This window comes from Corylus avellana, chromosome ca1, assembly GCF_901000735.1.
Source record: "Corylus avellana chromosome ca1, CavTom2PMs-1.0".
NCBI classification, from domain to species: Eukaryota; Viridiplantae; Streptophyta; class Magnoliopsida; order Fagales; family Betulaceae; genus Corylus; species Corylus avellana.
Genome location: NC_081541.1, coordinates 7,033,795 through 7,053,257, shown reverse-complemented (window position 1 = coordinate 7,053,257; position 19,463 = coordinate 7,033,795). Strand labels below are relative to the sequence as shown.

General features: G+C 35.7%; 2 protein-coding genes across 4 annotated transcripts; both read left to right on the top strand.

Annotated features, from left to right (window-relative positions):
• The first annotated feature begins 107 nt into the window (after nt 1–107).
• Nucleotides 108–8,232, top strand: LOC132184178 (chaperone protein dnaJ 15). Of its 3 annotated transcripts, XM_059597725.1 has the most exons (13): nt 108–262; nt 489–706; nt 1,665–1,788; nt 2,807–2,889; nt 2,966–3,077; nt 3,154–3,258; nt 3,419–3,469; nt 5,742–5,831; nt 5,954–6,062; nt 6,171–6,319; nt 6,404–6,457; nt 7,015–7,255; nt 7,981–8,232. In XM_059597725.1, the coding sequence occupies exons 2-12, from the start codon at nt 564–566 to the stop codon at nt 7,249–7,251; spliced, it is 1,257 nt and encodes a 418-aa protein (XP_059453708.1). In that variant the 5' UTR covers nt 108–262; nt 489–563; the 3' UTR covers nt 7,252–7,255; nt 7,981–8,232. The 3 variants fall into 3 exon arrangements, with proteins under 3 accessions (XP_059453708.1, XP_059453691.1, XP_059453699.1); XM_059597708.1 differs by lacking the exon at nt 7,981–8,232 and having other exon boundaries at nt 7,015–7,524; XM_059597716.1 differs by lacking the exons at nt 108–262; nt 7,981–8,232 and having other exon boundaries at nt 271–706; nt 7,015–7,524.
• Nucleotides 8,233–14,289: 6,057 nt separating this feature from the next.
• Nucleotides 14,290–15,265, top strand: LOC132167059 (zinc finger protein GIS3). Its single transcript, XM_059577953.1, has one exon. It carries the CDS (start codon nt 14,366–14,368, stop codon nt 15,074–15,076), a length of 711 nt encoding a protein of 236 aa, XP_059433936.1. The 5' UTR covers nt 14,290–14,365; the 3' UTR covers nt 15,077–15,265.
• The last annotated feature ends 4,198 nt before the right edge of the window (nt 15,266–19,463 follow it).

Sequence of the window (19,463 nt, the reverse complement as noted above, 5' to 3'; positions counted from 1 at the left end):
TTTGAAAAAAAAAAAAAAAAGAGAGGAAAGAAGGTAAAAAAAGAAATAGAAGTCAGGACGGCAATATTGTTTTTAGACTAAATTCAGTTAGCTGAAATTACGTACTGTCACTGAGGGTTTTGAACCGAAAAGGAAAACAGTGAAGACGACTTACGAAGAAGGCAGAGAGAGAGCAGAGAAAAAGGAAAAAAAAAAAAAAAGGAAAAATAGAAGAAAGGGAAAAAGAAGAAGCGTTTCACATCACCTCCATTTAAATATTTCTGTAAATTCCTAAACCCTAGAGCTCTCTTATTTCTTTTCTCTGTAATTACTCATTGCTCCGATTAGATCGTTGTTACTTGCTATTGGATACTACCAATTCCTGTCACTTTCAAAATCCCGAGAAATATAGCGATCCAATAGTGCTTTGAATTGCGTGTTTCTTGTTTAGATAATTGACTTCTTTTGCTTGGTTGTAAATTCGTAATTTTTTGTGGTTTTGGTGTTAGATATTCCATGATTGGAGCAACTGAGATCGATAAGATAGAATTTTCAGATTAAACCGAGTGAGAAAGAGAGAGTGAATGAGTGAGGGAGTGGGCATGGGTTCGAAGATGGAAGGACCTTCGGCCCCAGCTCTTCGGCGAGACCCCTATGAGGTACTGTCCGTTTCGAGGGATTCCACCGATCAGGAAATCAAAACGGCGTATCGGAAGCTCGCTCTCAAGTAAACTTCGCTTCTTCCACAACTTTTTATAAATTGTACTTTTTTTAAAACAAAAATCCTTTCTGTAAGTTAATTTTTGTTGCTTTTACTTAAATTTCTTGCTGATGGGTGTCGTAGATTCTGGTTGGCTCAGCACGGTATTGTTTAGGACCTTATGATTGGGACATATACGTTATTACATTGGTTACAAGCCTAATTTCTAGCTCAATGAGGTTATTATTCTGAACAACACGATTAGTAATGTGAATTATGAAATGGGTTTTGGGAGGTTCGTGGCAGATGTCATCTAATGTACTGTTGTAGTGTTGTGGGTGGTTTTATGAATGCAATTTTTACCTAGACATTAGTTTCAGGAACCTGGAGTTGATTAGAAGTGGTCTATGTGATTCTTGAAGGTTGGTTGTGGTGGCATGGGTTTGAGATGGAATTTCATTGTTTGACCATTCTAGCTTCTTGTATCTGAACTGTTTTTTTTTTTGATAAGTAGCTTCTTGTCTCTAAACTATTAGGAACAACTAGTTATCCTTTGGGATTGAACTGCATTTTCGTTTTATATGTAATCTTGTATGCTATGTCATCAATGAGAGTCTTAGTTAAAATTTTGAAATTGCAGCATTTTTATAGAATCCTAAACCTAATTATACACCATCAGTTTTGCTGCTAGCTGTTGATATTTTATTCATTAAAAAAAAAAAAAAGTTTTCAGTCAAGATGAGGGATTCATAGTTTGAAAATGCTTGAGATATGCAATGGAGTTATTGACAATTTCATGCCAAGAGCAAATGCTCCCTTCTTATTTTGTTCTTGAATATATTAAAAAACCCTAATTATAAATATATTAACAGGAATCTTTTTCAATGCTTTTCTCTGATGTAAATGTGGTGTATTGCTTCAATCATTCACTGATATTGATAATACTTATCCATACGATGTGAATGTGAATCCCAATATTGGGCAGGTATCATCCTGACAAGAATGCCACCAATCCTGAGGCTTCTGAACTTTTCAAGGAAGTTGCGTATTCTTATAGCATCTTATCCGACCCGGAGAAGAAAAGGCAATATGACAGTGCTGGGTTTGAGGTGCTTTTCTCCCTTTATTCTATACTTTTTTCTGCGACGTTTTGTGGTGTCTGTGCTTGTGTGTGTGTGACAATGTTGGCAGGAAGGAGTAACTTTAATTATAATAAATTCAGGAATAATTATAAATTTCATTCCCTTTGATGACTCCTTATATCATTCAAACTTTCTGTTTGCTAAACGGATGGTAATGATGTACTTAGTTTGAAGGAAACAATCATTTATAACATAGTATTGTAAAGCTACCAAGGTAAAGTTATGAATACAGATTGAACATTGTCAATGCGTGCTTTGAAGCTTGCAAAGTGACAGTGGCCAAGTAGTGAGAATGTCTTTAATAATTGATATTCAACCATTGATCACGAAAGAGAAGAGTTGGTTAGAATATCACTCACACTAATCTGGAATGATTACAGCTATTGTCTTATGAATTATGGTCTTGAAGGTTTTGTGGGTATCCATAGCAAATAGCCAGACCCAAAAAGAATTATTTGAAAAGGACTATTATTTGTGGATACAACATGGGTGTCGTATTTTGACACAAACGCGGGGTTTTCAACCTTCATGCACAAATTTTAAATTATAAATGTGTTTATGTACTGTTTGAGTTCTTTAGGAAGAAGTTGAAATGCTGCTGATCACTTGTATGCTTTTTTGTTGGAAAATGACAAATTTCAAAATGCTGCTGATCACTAAGATGCTTCTTTGTATGTTGGATTATCACCTTTGCTGACATAAGTAATGTCTTCCATTTTATCCATCTTCTTCGAGTATTTCAGCGCATGTATGTTGCCAACATTTTATTAGGGTTCAGTAATTATGAATATCTTTCTCATTTGACTATATGATTGCACAATATATATATGTTTATAGACACGTATGTGTCTAATGATGCATATGAACAGGGGGCTCTGTTCTTGAAATTTGTTCTTTGATTCCTTGTGTCTTTTTCCCACTAAAATCCCTTTTTGACATTTGAGCACATTTTAATTATTCTGGAATTTTATAATAAAATTTTCAGGCTCTTGATGCTGATGGCATGGACATGGAAATTGACTTATCTAATCTTGGTACTGTCAATACAATGTTTGCGGCTTTATTCAGGTAATATTTACTTGGTAGATTAGGAGCTGAGGGGGTCTTTGAGATTTCATAACCTGTCATTAAATTTGTCTTATAGCAAGCTGGGTGTCCCTATCAAGACTACAATTTCCGCTAATGTTCTTGAAGAAGCTCTAAATGGAACTGTTACAGTCAGACCACTTCCGCTTGGAACATCAGTTAGTGGAAAGGTGCTTACTTGGTTTGTGCCATGATGGAGCCATACTTTCAGGTGTTGTTCTTTTGCTGATTAGCATGCTATTGCAGGTAGACAAGCAATGCGCCCACTTCTTTGGCGTAACGATCAATGAGCAACAAGCCGAGGCAGGGATTGTAGTAAGAGTTACCTCAAATGCACAAAGCAAATTCAAGGTATGAAATAATTTATCAATAAGATTTTGTGTTGATCTTTGGATGAATGTGGGGCATCTTTTTCTCTCTCTCTCTCTCTTTCCCTTCTGGCCCCCACCTGTCCTTGTATGTGTGTGTGTGCATTATCTTTCAAATTGTAACAGTAGATCTTTATTTTCAGTTACTCTATTTTGAACAAGATGCGAATGCTGGTTATGGTTTGGCATTACAGGTACCATACATTCTCATCTGGTGTTTTTTCACTCCAGTTTTCTATTATTAATCCCATTACTTGTTCCATTCACTTTGTATATTATGACTTATATGCGTTATTTGTTTGGAAAATTGTGGAAGAAGGAATGCTTACAAATTTTCTTTTGTTGTTGTAGTGTTTTGATTTCTGCTGCTATGGCAACATTTGCTGACACACTAGTTTAATCCGTTAGTTTATAGTATAGAGACATTCTCAGTACTCACTTGATGTTACATGTTTGGTTGTGGCACTTCCAACACTTCCGAGTTTCCAGGAACTTGAGTTCACTGATATTATTTTAAATGCCTTAAGGTGTTTTTGACAGGCATATGCTTGCATTTAACTCATGTTACAGATTATACTAAATGCAGAAAAGTAAATGCTTTCGACAAAATACATGAACTCTACTCCCCTTTTTTGGTTTCTCTTTTGCTCCTCATTCCACTTCTTCCTTTGTGTGTGTCAAAATATCAAACAGAATCTTACTTTTGGTATATCTGTGAATTCTGGTGGATTAGGATGTCATATCTTATACGCTTACAGAGTGCTTGTGTTTTTGGTACTTAGGCATAGAATCTGACATTAATATGTTTTTTGGTTTTTAAGGTACATATTAAATTTCTGCCTTCAGAGAAGTCAAGTGAAACAAGTCAGGAAAAAGTGATGTCAGGGCTTTTTGGTTACATGGGAATTTATTAAGTCTCCAAGATCTGACTTTCTTCTTTATAGCCTTTATGAAGAAAATAGTTAAAGTTTTCATTCACCTTAAGGAGTATAGATATATTGACTTGGTGGGTTGTCTTTACAAAACTGTAACTGAGGTGGTGTTTGAGAGACTGAGGGCTGAGTTTTTGGAGATCAGTATATAAGCCAAGGATTCTTGGTTTTATAGGCAGGTAACCATGCTGCTTTTTTAGCTAGATGGATGGTGGACTGCAATGGAATAAGTTGAGGGTTGGTATTGAAAGTGAATTTTGAAGAAACATACATATAATCGTGTTGATTAAAGTTCTCACATTCTAATTTTGGGTTCAAATAGAAATCAAGAATTTGAAGTTGCTCTCTCTCTCTCTCTCTCTAAGTAATATCAGTTAACTCGCAAAAAATGCTTCGAGTTTAAGACCATCCATATCCACGTTACTCCTCTAAGGACCCCACACAAGGGGGAGCAGCACACTTGGTAAAGACCTAAGGAATATCAGTGAATTGCTCATTGGTTAGGTAGTTAGAGAGATCGTTTCTACAGATCCAGAACACTTTTAAATAAGCTTAGCATGCCTCGCTCCGGAGTACTGAGGTTTACTGTGTTTCTGTTCTTGTTCTTCCTCTGGCAATGTTGTCCTTCACTAGTGACCTAAATCTTTAAGTCATTTCATCCAAAAGCTTCTCTCTGCAGCCTCCTTGGTTTCAATCTTACTCTCACACTTGCACACCTACTTTTGCTTTTAAATGTTGGATGAGATTTTCGTTGTTGATTTTCTGGAAGAGAAGCTAGAAGGCAATTATACATTAATGACTTAATGTAAAAAATTGTGATCTCTCATATATGGTAATTAATATCAAACTGGTTTGGGAGTTAATATAGAATTTATAAATTTAAAGATATATTTTTATAAACATTCGAGGTTGATCATAAAGAAAATTGATCTCCCATTAAGGGATTTAAACAAGTTTACCCCCAATCTGTCACATATTTGAGTAAAATGAGCAAGGGAATTTATCTAAGTAAGCCTTTCCCCAATCATACAACATGCTAGAGAGTAGTCTATGAGATCATATTATTATTCTGCATGTGTATAGTTAGTAGGGTGCTGATGACACAGACAAATGCGTGCACATGTAGCTTGACTGTTCCCAATGCATCTTAATTCTAGAGTCTCCTAGGGCATGTGCTTTGTTCTCAGTCCATTTCATCGAAAAACTGCACCCCATAAAATAGATTTTCAAGTATGGGAAGCCTTTTTTTTTTTTTTTTTTTCCTTTTTGTGAAGAACAACACTTCCTTAAATTGCATTTTGATTTTTTCTGCATTTGAAAATTTTCTAGTGAAAGATTTTCCCATTACATGCTTTCAGGCTTTCAAGTTGATTTTTATTTAATTATTGTACTTATGCTCCCCAAGCTTGAAAATCTACTGAATATTGAGCTATTTTGATGATTTATTTTATTAAACTCCCCAGGTTTGTGTTCAAGTATTTTTTTAGTTTCAGCTTTTGTTCTTTCAAGACTAATGCAATGCTTTACTTCCCAGGAAGATAGCGAGAAGGCGGGTAGGGTGACATCGGCAGGGATGTATTTCTTACATTTTCAAGTTTACAGAATGGATTCAACTGTGAATGCGGTATGCAAGCTCTCTTTATCATCCTCCTCCTCATCATCATATTGGGCAGGGTTAGGATGTGAATAAGAAGTTTCCTTCTTTCCATTGCTGAAGAATTGATGATTGATTGTCTGCTGGTGCAGCTAGCAATGGCTAAGGACCCTGAAGCTGGTTTCTTTAAAAGGTTGGAAGGTCTTCAGCCTTGTGAGGTCTCAGAACTAAAAGCTGGAACTCATATATTCGCTGTATATGGTGTGAACTATCAGTTTTGTTCCTTCATCCTTTTTCTTTGTGTTCTATTTTTCCAACAGAATTTGTTGGTCTAATTTGTTATACTGACATTCACTGAGATTTGTTCAGGAGACAATTTTTTTAAGACTGCTACCTATACGATTGAGGCGCTTTGTGTGAAGTCATATGAGGACACTACAGAGAAGCTGAAAGAGATCGAGGCTCAGATTTTGAGAAAGAGGAATGAGCTACGCCAGTTTGAGACAGAATACAGAAGGGTAGAGATTTTGCCTTATAGTTATGGTTTGTAAGGCACATGGTGATGCAGTTTATTCTTACAATTTTCTTGTAATATTTTATAGGCATTAGCACGCTTTCAAGAGGTGACGAACAGATACAGTCAGGAAAAGCAGTCTGTAAGTTTTATGTGTTGATTATCTTCATAACTTCATTTTGATTTAAACTATCATCCCTGGTTTCTTTCCCAACTGGTATGGTGACTGCACCACACACACACACACACACATGCAAGCTTCAGTATGTTAGGAAGCTAATAAGACCTTCTTTATCTTTCTCGAGGTTAATGAGTCAGGCCATTTAGTATGCCATTCTTCTTCTTCTTCTTCTTCTTCCTTGGTTTCTTTCCCAACTGGTATGGTGACTGCACCACACACACACACACACAGCCCTTCTTTATCTTTCTGGAGGTTAATGAGGCAGGCCATTTAGTATGCCATTCTTCTTTTCTATAAAAACTGTTGGAACATTCCGATGCATATCAAACTTTTATTTCTTTGCATGTTTCAAGTTTAATGTTACTTTCTAAATAATTGAATAAACTGAGTCATCGTCTTATATCTACATTTTGGCCCTCACATCTTTCCTGTTAATTACCTTTGGTAGCATTGTTATTCAAACCAATCATATTAAGTTTCTCTTGCTTGTTCACTTGACCTCAACTTTCACAACTCAGGTGGATGAGCTACTGAAACAGCGTGACAATATTCATTCTTCATTCACTGTAGCCAGAGTAGGCAATAGTAGTGGGAGTGGCAGTAGTTTAAGTAATGGCAGTAGTAGCAAAATCGATGGTGAAGATTCAAAGGCTGAGAGCCCTGTGGAAGATGGAAGCTCAGATGGCAAGGATAAATCAGCCAAAAAGAAATGGTTCAATCTTAACCTCAAAGGATCTGATAAAAAGCATGGTTGAGAAGGTGCTTGGGTTATTTTGTATTATTTCAAGTGTTTGAAAATCCATTCGTTGCATTCAAATGTTTGGACCTTTAGGTTACTGCTTGAATTGTATCCCATGTTCATTTTTTCTCTTCTAGCTTCCGCCGAGGTTATTTATTTTCCAGGTTTAAAATTTGGTTGTAAAAACATGTGCAATTTTAAAGGTATGTGAATTAATGTCTTTGTACCCATGATTCCATTAAGGGATACACATATTAGTTTTAAAACTGAAATGATAGATTCATTCCCTTGTTTTTTTTGTTGTAAAAACGGATTCACTTATTTTAAGCAGCTTCTGCTGATGATAATGTGTACCTATAAATGTGTTGTCACTTCTTTGTATGATTGTCTAAGTTGTTTACATTAAGGAAGCTTGAGGAATATGTGTATTTTTAATGCTAAAAATATTGTATTAAGGAGCTGGAAATAAAATAAAGAGAGATGGTAAAAAGGACTCGAATTTTATGTCAACTATGCCTAACCTATTGTTGCTCTCTCTTTGTTTTAGGTCTGTTGTAGAGGATTTTTGACTTTGCTACTGGCATTTTCTTTTATTCACCCTTGATTTTCTGTTTCTGCTTGTATATTTATTTTACCTATAAAATTATATATATATATATATATATATATATATATATAAAACTAAATAAGGACTTTGCAATATGATTTTCTGGTTCTCAACTAAATTATTTCCTTTCAAAATCAGGGAAAACAATTTTCCATCAGGAGGGATCTCAATTTCCTTTCTTCAGGGCAAGTGGAATTCATGCACATGGAACTCCATGTAATCCCAATCGATTTTTGGCATATGTACTAAACAATTTGTCTTTATCTAAGAATTTAAATTATAATGATCACTGACTCGATCTTCAACTACCTCAATCATGTTGAAGTGTAAAATATTATACAATGCCTCGTATAATTAGTTTCTCCCTCAATATAATAATAATAATTCCAATGTGATTTGAATTAGGTATTATATAATTAATTTCTCAATATAATAATAGTAATTGCAATGTGATTTCAATTAAGAAATTGAAAATAAGAATGAAATTTGGGTCCCACCATTTGAAGTGGGTCCTTATGCTAGGAGGTTGATGAAGAATTTGACAGAATCCAAGGGTCAAGAGTACTCTTTTTTCAATATGTACTTGGTCACTCCAAAAGGAGCACTGTTAACATGGTTTTTTAATAGAAGAAATTAACATGGTTTGCATGTTCATGTGGGATTTTTTATTAACCTCCTTCATAATATCCAATTACTGATATTGTTACTAGCATTTTTTTTTAAAAAAATTTTCTGTGAAAATTTTACTAATAATCTCTCGAACAAAAATAAACGGTAGAGATTGCAATATTGGGAGAGAATTTCAATTATTTTTTCCACTGAAAACAATCTCTAGTATCGTTTGAATTTGTACATAAAAATTTCTGGTAATTTTTGGAGACAAGCCAGACTCATTTTGTAATGCATTGCAGGGTTCACTAGGGCCTAGGTCCTAATTTATATCTATTGACTTTGCATATTCTACATTTCAAGGGGCCAGATTTTAATTACCATAAATGCATGCACCAGTTGTGTATGGTAGACCAACATAAGGTCTTCCTTGGTGGGTTAGTTTGGTTGCCTTTATCTCCCAATTGCTTAAACATTGATAGAAGACAATATTGTTGCTTATAAATGGTACAAAGGAATAGATTAAAGTTACATTAATAATGGGTTCTTCTAATAGACAGGAAAACAGTCTTAGGTTATCTGTTGGGGGACTTATTTAGCCACCTCCAGCAAACTATTAGAAAACATAAGGGATAGCTTGAGGGACACACACAGCTTACTTGAACTACATTTTAAATCAGACTACCTTGTCTTGACCTGTGTTGAATCTAAACCTGCTGTGTTTTTTTTTTTTTTATGGTTGAGACCATATTTGCATCTACTTGGACTTTTCCAAGGGACAACTTCTTCCAGAATTCTGGGATTTGTTTATCTAAGGTTCTTTGTTAAAATAAGCACATCATGAAGATTAGGTTTCCTTATAAGACCAAGTCCCACATGCATATAAATATTGTTTCTTTTTATATATATTTCATTAAGGTAGATTCCTCAGTTCCTATGGGTTTGGGTCTACTATGTCACTGTTTCTACATGTGGAAGCTGACTTTGCAGGCAACCCCCTTCCCAACCCAATTGGTAGGTGTATTTTTTTTTTGGGTGCTATTTGGTTTTCATTTTGTTCTTGAGAGCAAAAATGATACCTTTTTCCTTACTAGAAGACTTTGAATAAAATGAATAAAGAAAATATGTAAGTTACACGAAGAACTAATTAAAGAAAAAAAAAATGTATAAGAATTAAGGAAATTTAGAAAGGAAATCAATATAGTGGGTATTAGCTATGTGGCACTAGACTTTGTCGCAGTGGGAACCCCACTGTAATTAAGTGTAGTAGCATACAAAAAAAGAAAGAAAGGATTTTATATGTATTGAATATGTTTTTGTCATGTCATGTGCAGGTGTTCCCCAACTATTTATGGGTTTGGATGAGATGTAATGTGGCAATGTGGGTGTTTATGTAACCATCCCAGTGTCTCTCACTTTATTAGCAAAGCCAAGCACATTTAGTTTGTCTCATTGATTGACCAGCCAGTCCCCTCTCCAAACTCACATTCACCCATTTCTGTATATTTTTTAAACTTTCAAAAGCTACCCTCATGGACTTCATAGCTATATATTGCTTTGTTTATATGCACACATATTTGTTTATATGCACACATTCTAGACTGTGATCTAAGGTACTTAGCTCTATGTTGGATTATTATTGGGTGATATAATTAATTAATTAATATATATATATATATATATATATTTAGAGAGGGAGAGAGGGAGAGAGGGAGAGAGGGAGTCACTTACACATGACTTAAAGCTAACTCCACCCAACCTCCACCTTTTTTAATTATTTAAAAAGAATTAGGTAATGGCACTTGGAATACATGGAGGGGCTAATTGAGTCAGAGGCACAATTTAGGGATTGTTTATTAAAGCTTTGAACATATCCATAAAAGGGATTTTCAATTTGAAAATGAAGTCACAATGGGGGGTTATCTTTTTATCCTTTTTGGATCCTTCCAAAGTAATGGTTGCAAAAAGAAACAAAGGTGCTTAGAAAGTTAATGGAGTTGTAATCTGATAGGATCATGTCTCAAATAATCCCTACTTAAATATAATTTATTTTGTTTCATTGGTTCAATTTCCTTGATTAGCACAACTTGGTGGGCCATAATCACGATTCGGGCGATCTTAAAACGATAATATCCGCATCACCTCAATCAACACCAAAGGAAAGCATGATGAGGCAGCCAGCCCCAGCTCCCCCCTCAAAAGTGTTTTTATATTTCATGGTGGAAACCAAACCATTACACCTTACAAGCTAGAGAGCTTACGAGAAGCAAATATTAATTAATTAATTAATTATATATTTTGTCAATTAAGAAGACAGTTGTTTATTTAATCAGACAAGATTGGGAAAGCGTGATTGGACAATGCTCTCAACTCTCACCACCCTAGCTAGCTACTTCAATTCAATTCTTCCAAGTGACAGTGAGAGATAGGTGTTCATCCGGGCCCTTTTTTGCCTCAAAACTGGCACATGTGGCCCCCACGTGCCCCAATGTGCGCGGGTCCTACCAGAGTTTAATTTGTTCAAATAGGAACGGACCAATCACATGCGTTATCCTACATCAGTGGGGAGAAAACCCTGTGCTCTATATCTAATGTGTCCATCCACTCTCAAACAACTCCTGCCTCCTCATCAGGCATTGCTCAACCCTTCCCACTCTTCTGTCTGTATACCATCTATCTATCAACTTGATTATGTATATATATACACTGTGTTTGGCCTAATCTAGTTAGGCATAACTGTAAGAATCATCAGCTTCCAAATCAGGGTTTTTTTTTAAAAAAAAAAAAAATCAATGATCGGAATCCCTTTTAAGGTAGGGACTATATACCCGCTCCAGATCCGTGCAAGGCGCTCTCGTCAACAAAGAATTCAAACCTTAAACTCAATATATGCGCCCTTTAATTACCATGCACTTGGCAAACCCCTTAGGGTTAAATATTCAAGGGTTTTTAACTCCTCCAACTAAGCATTAATAGTTAAAAACCCTAAACTCTACTTTGGTACCTCATGTTCTTAATTGCTTTTATATTAGTTTTAATTTGGTCCTCTATATATATATATATATGAAAAAATAGGTTATAAATTCAAATACCGACATCTCAAATGAATCTTTATTAGTGAAATCTTGAGATGTAAGACAATTCATATGTATGATATGAAGCCAAGAGATAGAACTACCTCTGGTCCCAACAATCTATATATATAGCTACTCTTTAACCTTTATGAATATGACTACACACATTTATATATATATGTGAGGTCACTTCAGTGCAATTGGGTTTTTTTTTTTTTTTTAAATAATAAAAGAAAAATTCCCCGGGCTGAGACCAACTCCTTGAGCCCCATAGTGGCGGGAGAGTGGCCCCATGCAACCCTGGTTTTTTCTATCCTTCCCAGGAGTGAAGAAAGAGCCAAAGAGCGAAATCATTGGATCCGGAACATAAAGCGAAAAGGTGGTTAGGGTTTTTAGTAAAACGTTTTCCAATACTTATAATTAATGGAGAGATCCTAAATCTATGTGCATTATAATTTCATGCCACCAATAATCCCATGTTAGGGACTTCAAATTCGGGTCCCACGTTAATTATACGTGAATGGGTCATCACAACCATCTGATTTCTTACCTACTTCAACAAATTGACATGAATAATTTCTGTTAAAATTAGAAATATTGCAGAATCTAGAAACTGATATCAACCGCTGGCCGCCATGATCAACAAGCTAGCTTGACATGATCTGACTAATTACCCTTGTCAATTTATTTATATATAAGAAACAGCACCTGTACGTTCATCGTGGTATTCATGATTGATTATCCAATCCAACGGTCGAAAAGAATATATAAAAGGTTTGAGCTATCTCCAAGGTTGATCCAGATGATGGGATTTTTCTTATATGGGAAAATTTGACTAAGTGAGAGGGTTTTGAATAGAACACACATGAGAAAGAGGAGACAAGGTGGGTCATGTTTGGAGTTGTGATGAAGACTTTGGAAGGAGCTTTTGAAATAACAACAATCCATATTATTATGCTCTTTAAGTGGGAGATTACAAAGCCAAAGCTCTCTCTCTCTCTCTCTCTCTCTTGTAGTTAGTAAGATTCGGAGAGATCTCTCACAAAGAAAGAAAACCAATATAGAAATAGATTTCAACGTCAATCACGCAAACATCCTAAACAATAATTCATCATTATGAACACGTAATGGTGGGGTCCAAAACTCTAAGTTGTAAACACACCTGAACATTCATTCATTCATCCATTCATATCATACCTTTTCTCATTCACATGATACCCTTTCAAACAAGCTAACTCTATGTCTTTTATGGCCGAGAGCTTCCCTTGTTGACTTTATTCACAAAACTGCCATCATACTGCAAAGAAAGTGAGAGAGAAAGGGTTGGAATGTGAAACATGCGTATCTAATAATAGATATGCAAGGTAAATGCGATTGTGACACGTGGGCCATCCAGATGTGATTATTGGGACCGACGGTATTAGATCTCAAATTTTCCTGTGTCTTTTTTTAGGACCCCAGATCCTCCGATTAGTGCTGCATGCATGGATGTTTTGACTTTCTCTGAGTGTGTGTATATAAGAATGTAGAGAGAGAGAGAGGAGAAAAAATGGAAAATCAAATGTGAAATTAGTTCTTGATTCTCTCTTTTACAAGTTTTACCTAGTTAAAAATTAATTTTTACTGTCGGGTCATTTAATAAACGGAAGGTGTGTGGGGTTACCAATTTGAGATTATAAAAGCATCCCACCTTTGAAAGTGTCTCTAATTAATATAAGGAAGGATTGATTCTGAATCAATGTTGTAGAGAAGCCTGGCAAGAGCAAATATTATAAAGGGTGCGTTTCCTGCTGCGTGTTTTTTCAGCGAAAATAAACCGAGTTTGAGTAGTGCAGATTCTCTAAGCTGCAATTTTTTTATTTGATCCAACAAAATCTATATATATATATGCTTGGACTGATCGACCATCTTACAAAACTTACAAAATCAGCGAGTGAAGCAACTGACTTATTCATCCAAAAAGAGGGTAAAGAAAAAAAGAAAAGCCAAAAAAAAAAAAAGCAAGTGGTCCATGAGAGCCATTGTTTTCTGACCTAATTGCATTAAGTTCCCGAACTTAGTGGACACGGAACCGAAAGAAAGCTTCAATGAACCTCTCTCTCTCTACAGACTAGCTAGAGAGTCTAGTCAAGTGCGGGAAAAATGGTAGGGTTTAGGATTGGATGATACGTAAAGGTGGCATTAGAGCGATGAACTAATTCAACAGATCGATGATATGAATTTATGTTGCCGCCAAACTGTTGAGTAAATTTTGAACCAAGTGAGAAGCAGAGACGAGGAAGAAGCTGGGGAGTTTGACTTGAACAGTAGACAAACCCAATCATTTATACTTCGACCCGTACCATACTCGCATCACATTCCATCCATCCCCATCACCACTTCATTAAACAATACGTTTACCGATGTATAATTATGAGCATCAAATGGGATGTGAATCAATTTTTTTTTAAACAAAAACAAAAAAAAAAAGAAAAACGAGGAAATGGGGGATTATTTTAAATGAAGCAGAGGGTAATCTGGCAATTTAACTATATAACAAAAAGAGAAAATGGAAAGAACGAATCGGCGAGACAAGTAGACTATTCATTGGGGTCCCGGATTGTTCTCGGGTCGTGTTCCCAAAATTACACACTTTCTTCTCCTTGGGATGTCCGCAACCATCTCTCTCTCTCTCTCTCTCTCTCTCTTTCTTTACTCAGTACACATTATCAAACCCTTTTTACCCTGTATATATACCCCCACACATGCAACACTCCTATACATCCTCATTTCAGTCATTGCCCCATCTCTCTCTTTCTCTTTCTCTCTCTCTCTCTCTCTCTCTAGCTACAAACACACACATGGCAGAGCTAGACTACCAAAATACTAAACCAAGCAATAATACTACCACCACACGCTTAAAGCTCTTTGGCTTCAACGTCCAAGAAGATGAAGAACCAGTAGATTCGGCCAAGACGCCATCTGGGTCACCGGACTCGGGCTCTTTCCCGCCCTCCGGTGACCGGAAATACGAGTGCCAGTACTGCTGCCGAGAGTTCGCAAACTCGCAAGCCCTCGGTGGACACCAAAACGCTCACAAGAAAGAGCGACAACAGCTCAAGCGGGCCCAGCTCCAAGCCACCAGAAACGCCGCCGTCGCGTACGTTCGCAACCCAATCATATCGGCTTTCGCGCCTCCGCCGCACCTCCTGGCTCCGGCTGGCACAGTGGTGGTCCCGGCTGGGTCGCCGACGGGTCACCCTTCTTATTTCTACGTTCCACGCGCCGCGCCCCCGTTCCACGTGTCGCATGGGAGTGTGTTTTCTACGAGCAGTGGTACCGGTTCTAGTCCTGGAACGGGCGGGAGAGGTGCAGCGATGTTATCGTGTGCTGGCTCTGTAGGGGATTCGTCGGCATTGACGATGGGCTCGCAGGTAGTACAGAGCCGGGCCCATGGAAGGAGTGGTGATGGGCCGTCGTTGAGTCGGTTCTCCAAAGGGGATAGCGGGCCCAATTTCGACGATGCATTCGGCTTGGACTTGCATCTTAGCCTTGCGCCGGCTGCGCCATGAGTTCGTTCGGCTTGGCTTTGCTTGGATGGTTAAGAGACTTAAGACTTAATTAAGCTTAAGCACCAATGGGTTGGGTTTGGGACTCGGCTCACTTAGCTGAGAATTCAGAATAGCTCATGTTTCTCATCCCAAGTTGGATCTTGTACATTCCCACATTTATTTATTTTTTCTTAAAGGAAGTGATTTGGATACCACAATATCGCTCATTAACCTTTTTTCTTTTTTCTTTTTCATTTTTTTAATTTATTTTATTAAAAAAATATCATGCGCATTAGAAAGTGAGAGCTCAGAGTTTTAGCCTTGGAGTTGGAGATATCCAAATGTCTCCCACATTTGTTGCAACCTAATGCTCCGTTTGGTTTCTCTGAAAAAATAAAGTAAAAAGAAAAGAAAAGAGAGAGACGCATGGAAATTAAAGAAGGAAAAAAGAAAGGATTTTTTACATGTGAAATCTTACCTTCCTTTTGGATCACTCCAAAATTAAAGTAGATGTGAAATCTTATTACTCCCCCCCCCCCCTAATTGGTTTTAAAATTCTATAACTTAGATTTAGGAAATTTGTGGAGATCAACAAACTAATTTATATTTGTTGAGGTTATCAGTGTTATATACTCGTCGAAAACTGGAAGTTTAAGCCACATATTAAAAGCATTTCTTTACCTAATAAGAGTGTGTTTCGCCTACAATTTCGCAAGTCAAACATGTGTTTAAAAAAATATAACAAAAAGTCTTTCATTTGAAAGTGTTTTTTTTTTTTTTTTGAAAAAAAATGTAGAAAAATTTATGTTTTTGGAATATAAGGGAAGGTGTGAATTTTAAAAAAATGCAAGGCTAAATCACGATTTTTCCAAAAAAATTATAACGTTTTTTAAAATCGTATTTCCATTAATTACAAACCATACATTTTGAAACTACTAAACCTCGTTACATGAATTACCATTTCATTTCTTCATGGATTACCAGAAATTTTTCTATTGGCTTTGTGAATGTTAGAAGAACAATATGCATGGACGTGATCATTTTGTAGAATTTGTACGTTTTTTTGGGAAACATATAATGGAACTTAAAACTACATAATCCCATTAATTACCTCCAAATTAAATTTATAATATCTCACGACATGTCAAAAAGGAACTTTTGCGACAATATATAGATTTGTTGCTAAAACAACGTAGATATCTCCACAAAATGTCTTTATATATATATATGGAATTATGAACGGTTCATTGCACTCGATCTCCTTCCCGACTAGTCGGAAATACGGGGTTTGGCTCTTCTCCAATATTACTAAAAATTCATGCCAATGAATTATTGCTATGACATAATCAAACAAAAATTAAATTAAAGTTGGTCACACGAAAAGGTCTTAGTCAAGAGACCAATTCCACCAAAGAACATAACATTTTCTTGTGAATTTAAGCTGTTGAATTGGAATTAAATATTAAAATATTTTTCAGCATTGAAAAATAAAACCTTTCTTTGTTAGAATCTTTACATGGTTCCGAACACTTTCGGCGATGAAGATTCCATTTCAATTTGATGAGAAGTACCCTTTGGCCTTTGTTGTTTTCTTTTTTTTCTTGGCCTAAATTACTATTATAACACGACGATGCACGGATGAAATTGGCCGGAACGGGTGGTATATGGTTAGGAAATCATTTTTCATAAGCGATTAGGAAATTAACAAGTTGGATGGTAAGCATGGAAATTTTTTTTAATCAAAATATGATTGATTTTTAAATTATGCAAATAGGATATAATTCCCGTCTTAAACGTTCAAATAATCTGAAAATCTTAATAATATTCTTTTCACCATAAGTCATGATTGGAGAAATATATTTCTATGATATATGTCTTATAATGTTGACGTGACACACGTTAAATCTTATTATATATTAATTTTTCATGCAACGTATTTATATATGTATATTATAATTTTGTGAAATCCATATATGCTAACTTGTTGTTTGTGACGTTAAGAAAATTGTTTGCACCACCCTTAAAGTTATCCAAATGTCATTTCACCATGACTAATATATTTCTGCGCCCACTCTAGGCTCCTAGCTACAAAGTCATTAATATTCTACCTGTCTGTGGGTACCTAAAAATATGTAAATTTTAGCTCCCCCTGATGATGTGATTTATGTAAATTCCTTTTTGCTTTTCTTCCTTAATCTCGATAATGAAAACAATTACGATTGAAGAAGATTCTTTTTTTTCTTTTTTGTTTTTTAAAGAGAGAGGACGATTCGAATTAATGACATTCACTTTATGAGGTGTGGTATACAGTCGATTGAGGTACCCCTTAGAGACACTATCCAAGAAGATTTGAATGCACTGATTATTGATTCTCAATTATCATTACAAACGAATGTGAAATGGATCCAATATGATAATAAATAAATAAATAAATAATAAAAATTGTTAATGATGAATTTGACAAAATGTTATCAGAGTACCAATAGCTAGTTGGCCGTGACAACCGCGCGCGACTTGACCCTTTGGTTTGGCTTCTTCAACTTCAAGATAGTTTTTTTTTTTTTTTTTTGGAATAAATTAAACTTTAACCATTTACTAAGGAATAATTTTTTTTTTTTTTAAATTTTTCTTTTTAAGAGTCCGTTTCGTATTTACAATTTCAAAAGTATCTTGTTTGAGAGTGTTTTAAAAAAATACGAAGGAAAAAAAATATATATACGTTTTCAAATTATAGTTAGACGTTTGGTGAAATCGCACTATGAAACCAAATGGACCGGAAGCCTTCTTCAGGCTTTGTTTGGTAAAGTCCTTGTCCCTATATACTGTAGTTGAGTGAATTGATATAGAAAAAAGTACGAATGTTTAGCATAAAAAAAATAAAATAAAAAAGTAAAAAAGTTATATGGAAAAGTAAAAAAGTATTTACCAACGGAGCCTTATTCTCTTCATATGATGATTTGCTTAGGATTGAAAAGAGAAAGAAAAGAAACAACATTTGCAGATGAAATAATAAATATTCTCTTTTCCATTGTAGGAAGGTGAGATATCATTGCAAAGGGTTTCTAGTCTCCAATAACTCCAACTAACCCCTTGATAGTTTGTTGGTGCCTTCTTTTCACCCGTAGCGTATTGACTTGGAGGTGATGGAAGTGGGGCCGATCACATGCAGAGCAGTCTTGCCCAACAGTTTGAAATCAGCAGTTTGATTGGATGAGCTGACACAACCCTAGTGTTGAGTCAAACACCTAAATCTTTCATTGTCTCCTATAATTAAGAGGTTAAAAATCTTGTTGTTTAATGGGTTGGTTGCTGTCCAAACACGAATCATTTGAGAGAGATTTTGTTGAGGGAGAGCAATGGCTTCTTAGAAATGTGGTTCTTAAAGAAGCAACTCAAAGGGGAGTCTTGTGGGTGAAACAAAGCTTACGTGTGAGCATGAAAACAAGACATAATGCATGCCAAGCAAGCACCCAGAATGCATATTTATAGAATTATTCCCCCCATCGAATTTTATACAAGAAGAGATCAAAAGGGTCAAAAGGGCAGGTGGTGGTGGTGGTACTCCAAAAAATGGTTCCTTCTTTCGGTGCAAAGTTGAGTTTACAAGTCTAATATAACACAAGGTCGGTGCTTTAAGCACACCAACTTAATTATGTGATCATGGAAACCATAAGTGGAAGCATTGCCTCTTTCTTCGGCGAAATCATGGCATGCTCAGTTCTTTTGATATCATGTTAAATCACCACTTATTCAGTCTAAAAGATTAAATTGACAAAAAATATCTGAAGGAAGATCATGAGGGTTATGATCCGCCTAATCAACCGAAGCAGCATATTCTCAGCCATGCATCTCCACTAGAACCTGAATAGAAAGATTTGATCATTTAATTAACATTTTAACAAAGATCTCATTCGGGCCTAACACAATTATAACATGTGGTTTTATCTAAGAGGGAAAAATCAAGGAAAAATTAAGGAGGATATATATGAATACTCAACTTCTTGTAATTTTTGTTTTATCTTCTTAATAATTTATTGAAGATTTGGTGAATATGGTTTGCTTTAGGGAGAGATCAAAAGAAGGGTGTGGAGGCATAATCATAGATTTGAAATCTTGTGCACTTGAAAAAGTTTTTCTTCTTTAGGGCTTTAATTTGACATATGAGTACATTAGAAAGGTGTAACTCTTGGTGGTTGGTAAGGCAGAAGTGAGAAAAATCAAACTCCTTCCCACCACTTTTCCTTAAATAACAATAGTAGCTGTGGGCAGGACTAGGTTGGACCCATCAATTTTATTGACTGATATGGACATCCACTTCCCAAAACCAATCAAATCTCCATACAATATGTATATATATATATCTCAAACTTGGTTTCTAGTCGGAATCACCCTTAATCATATCTACATG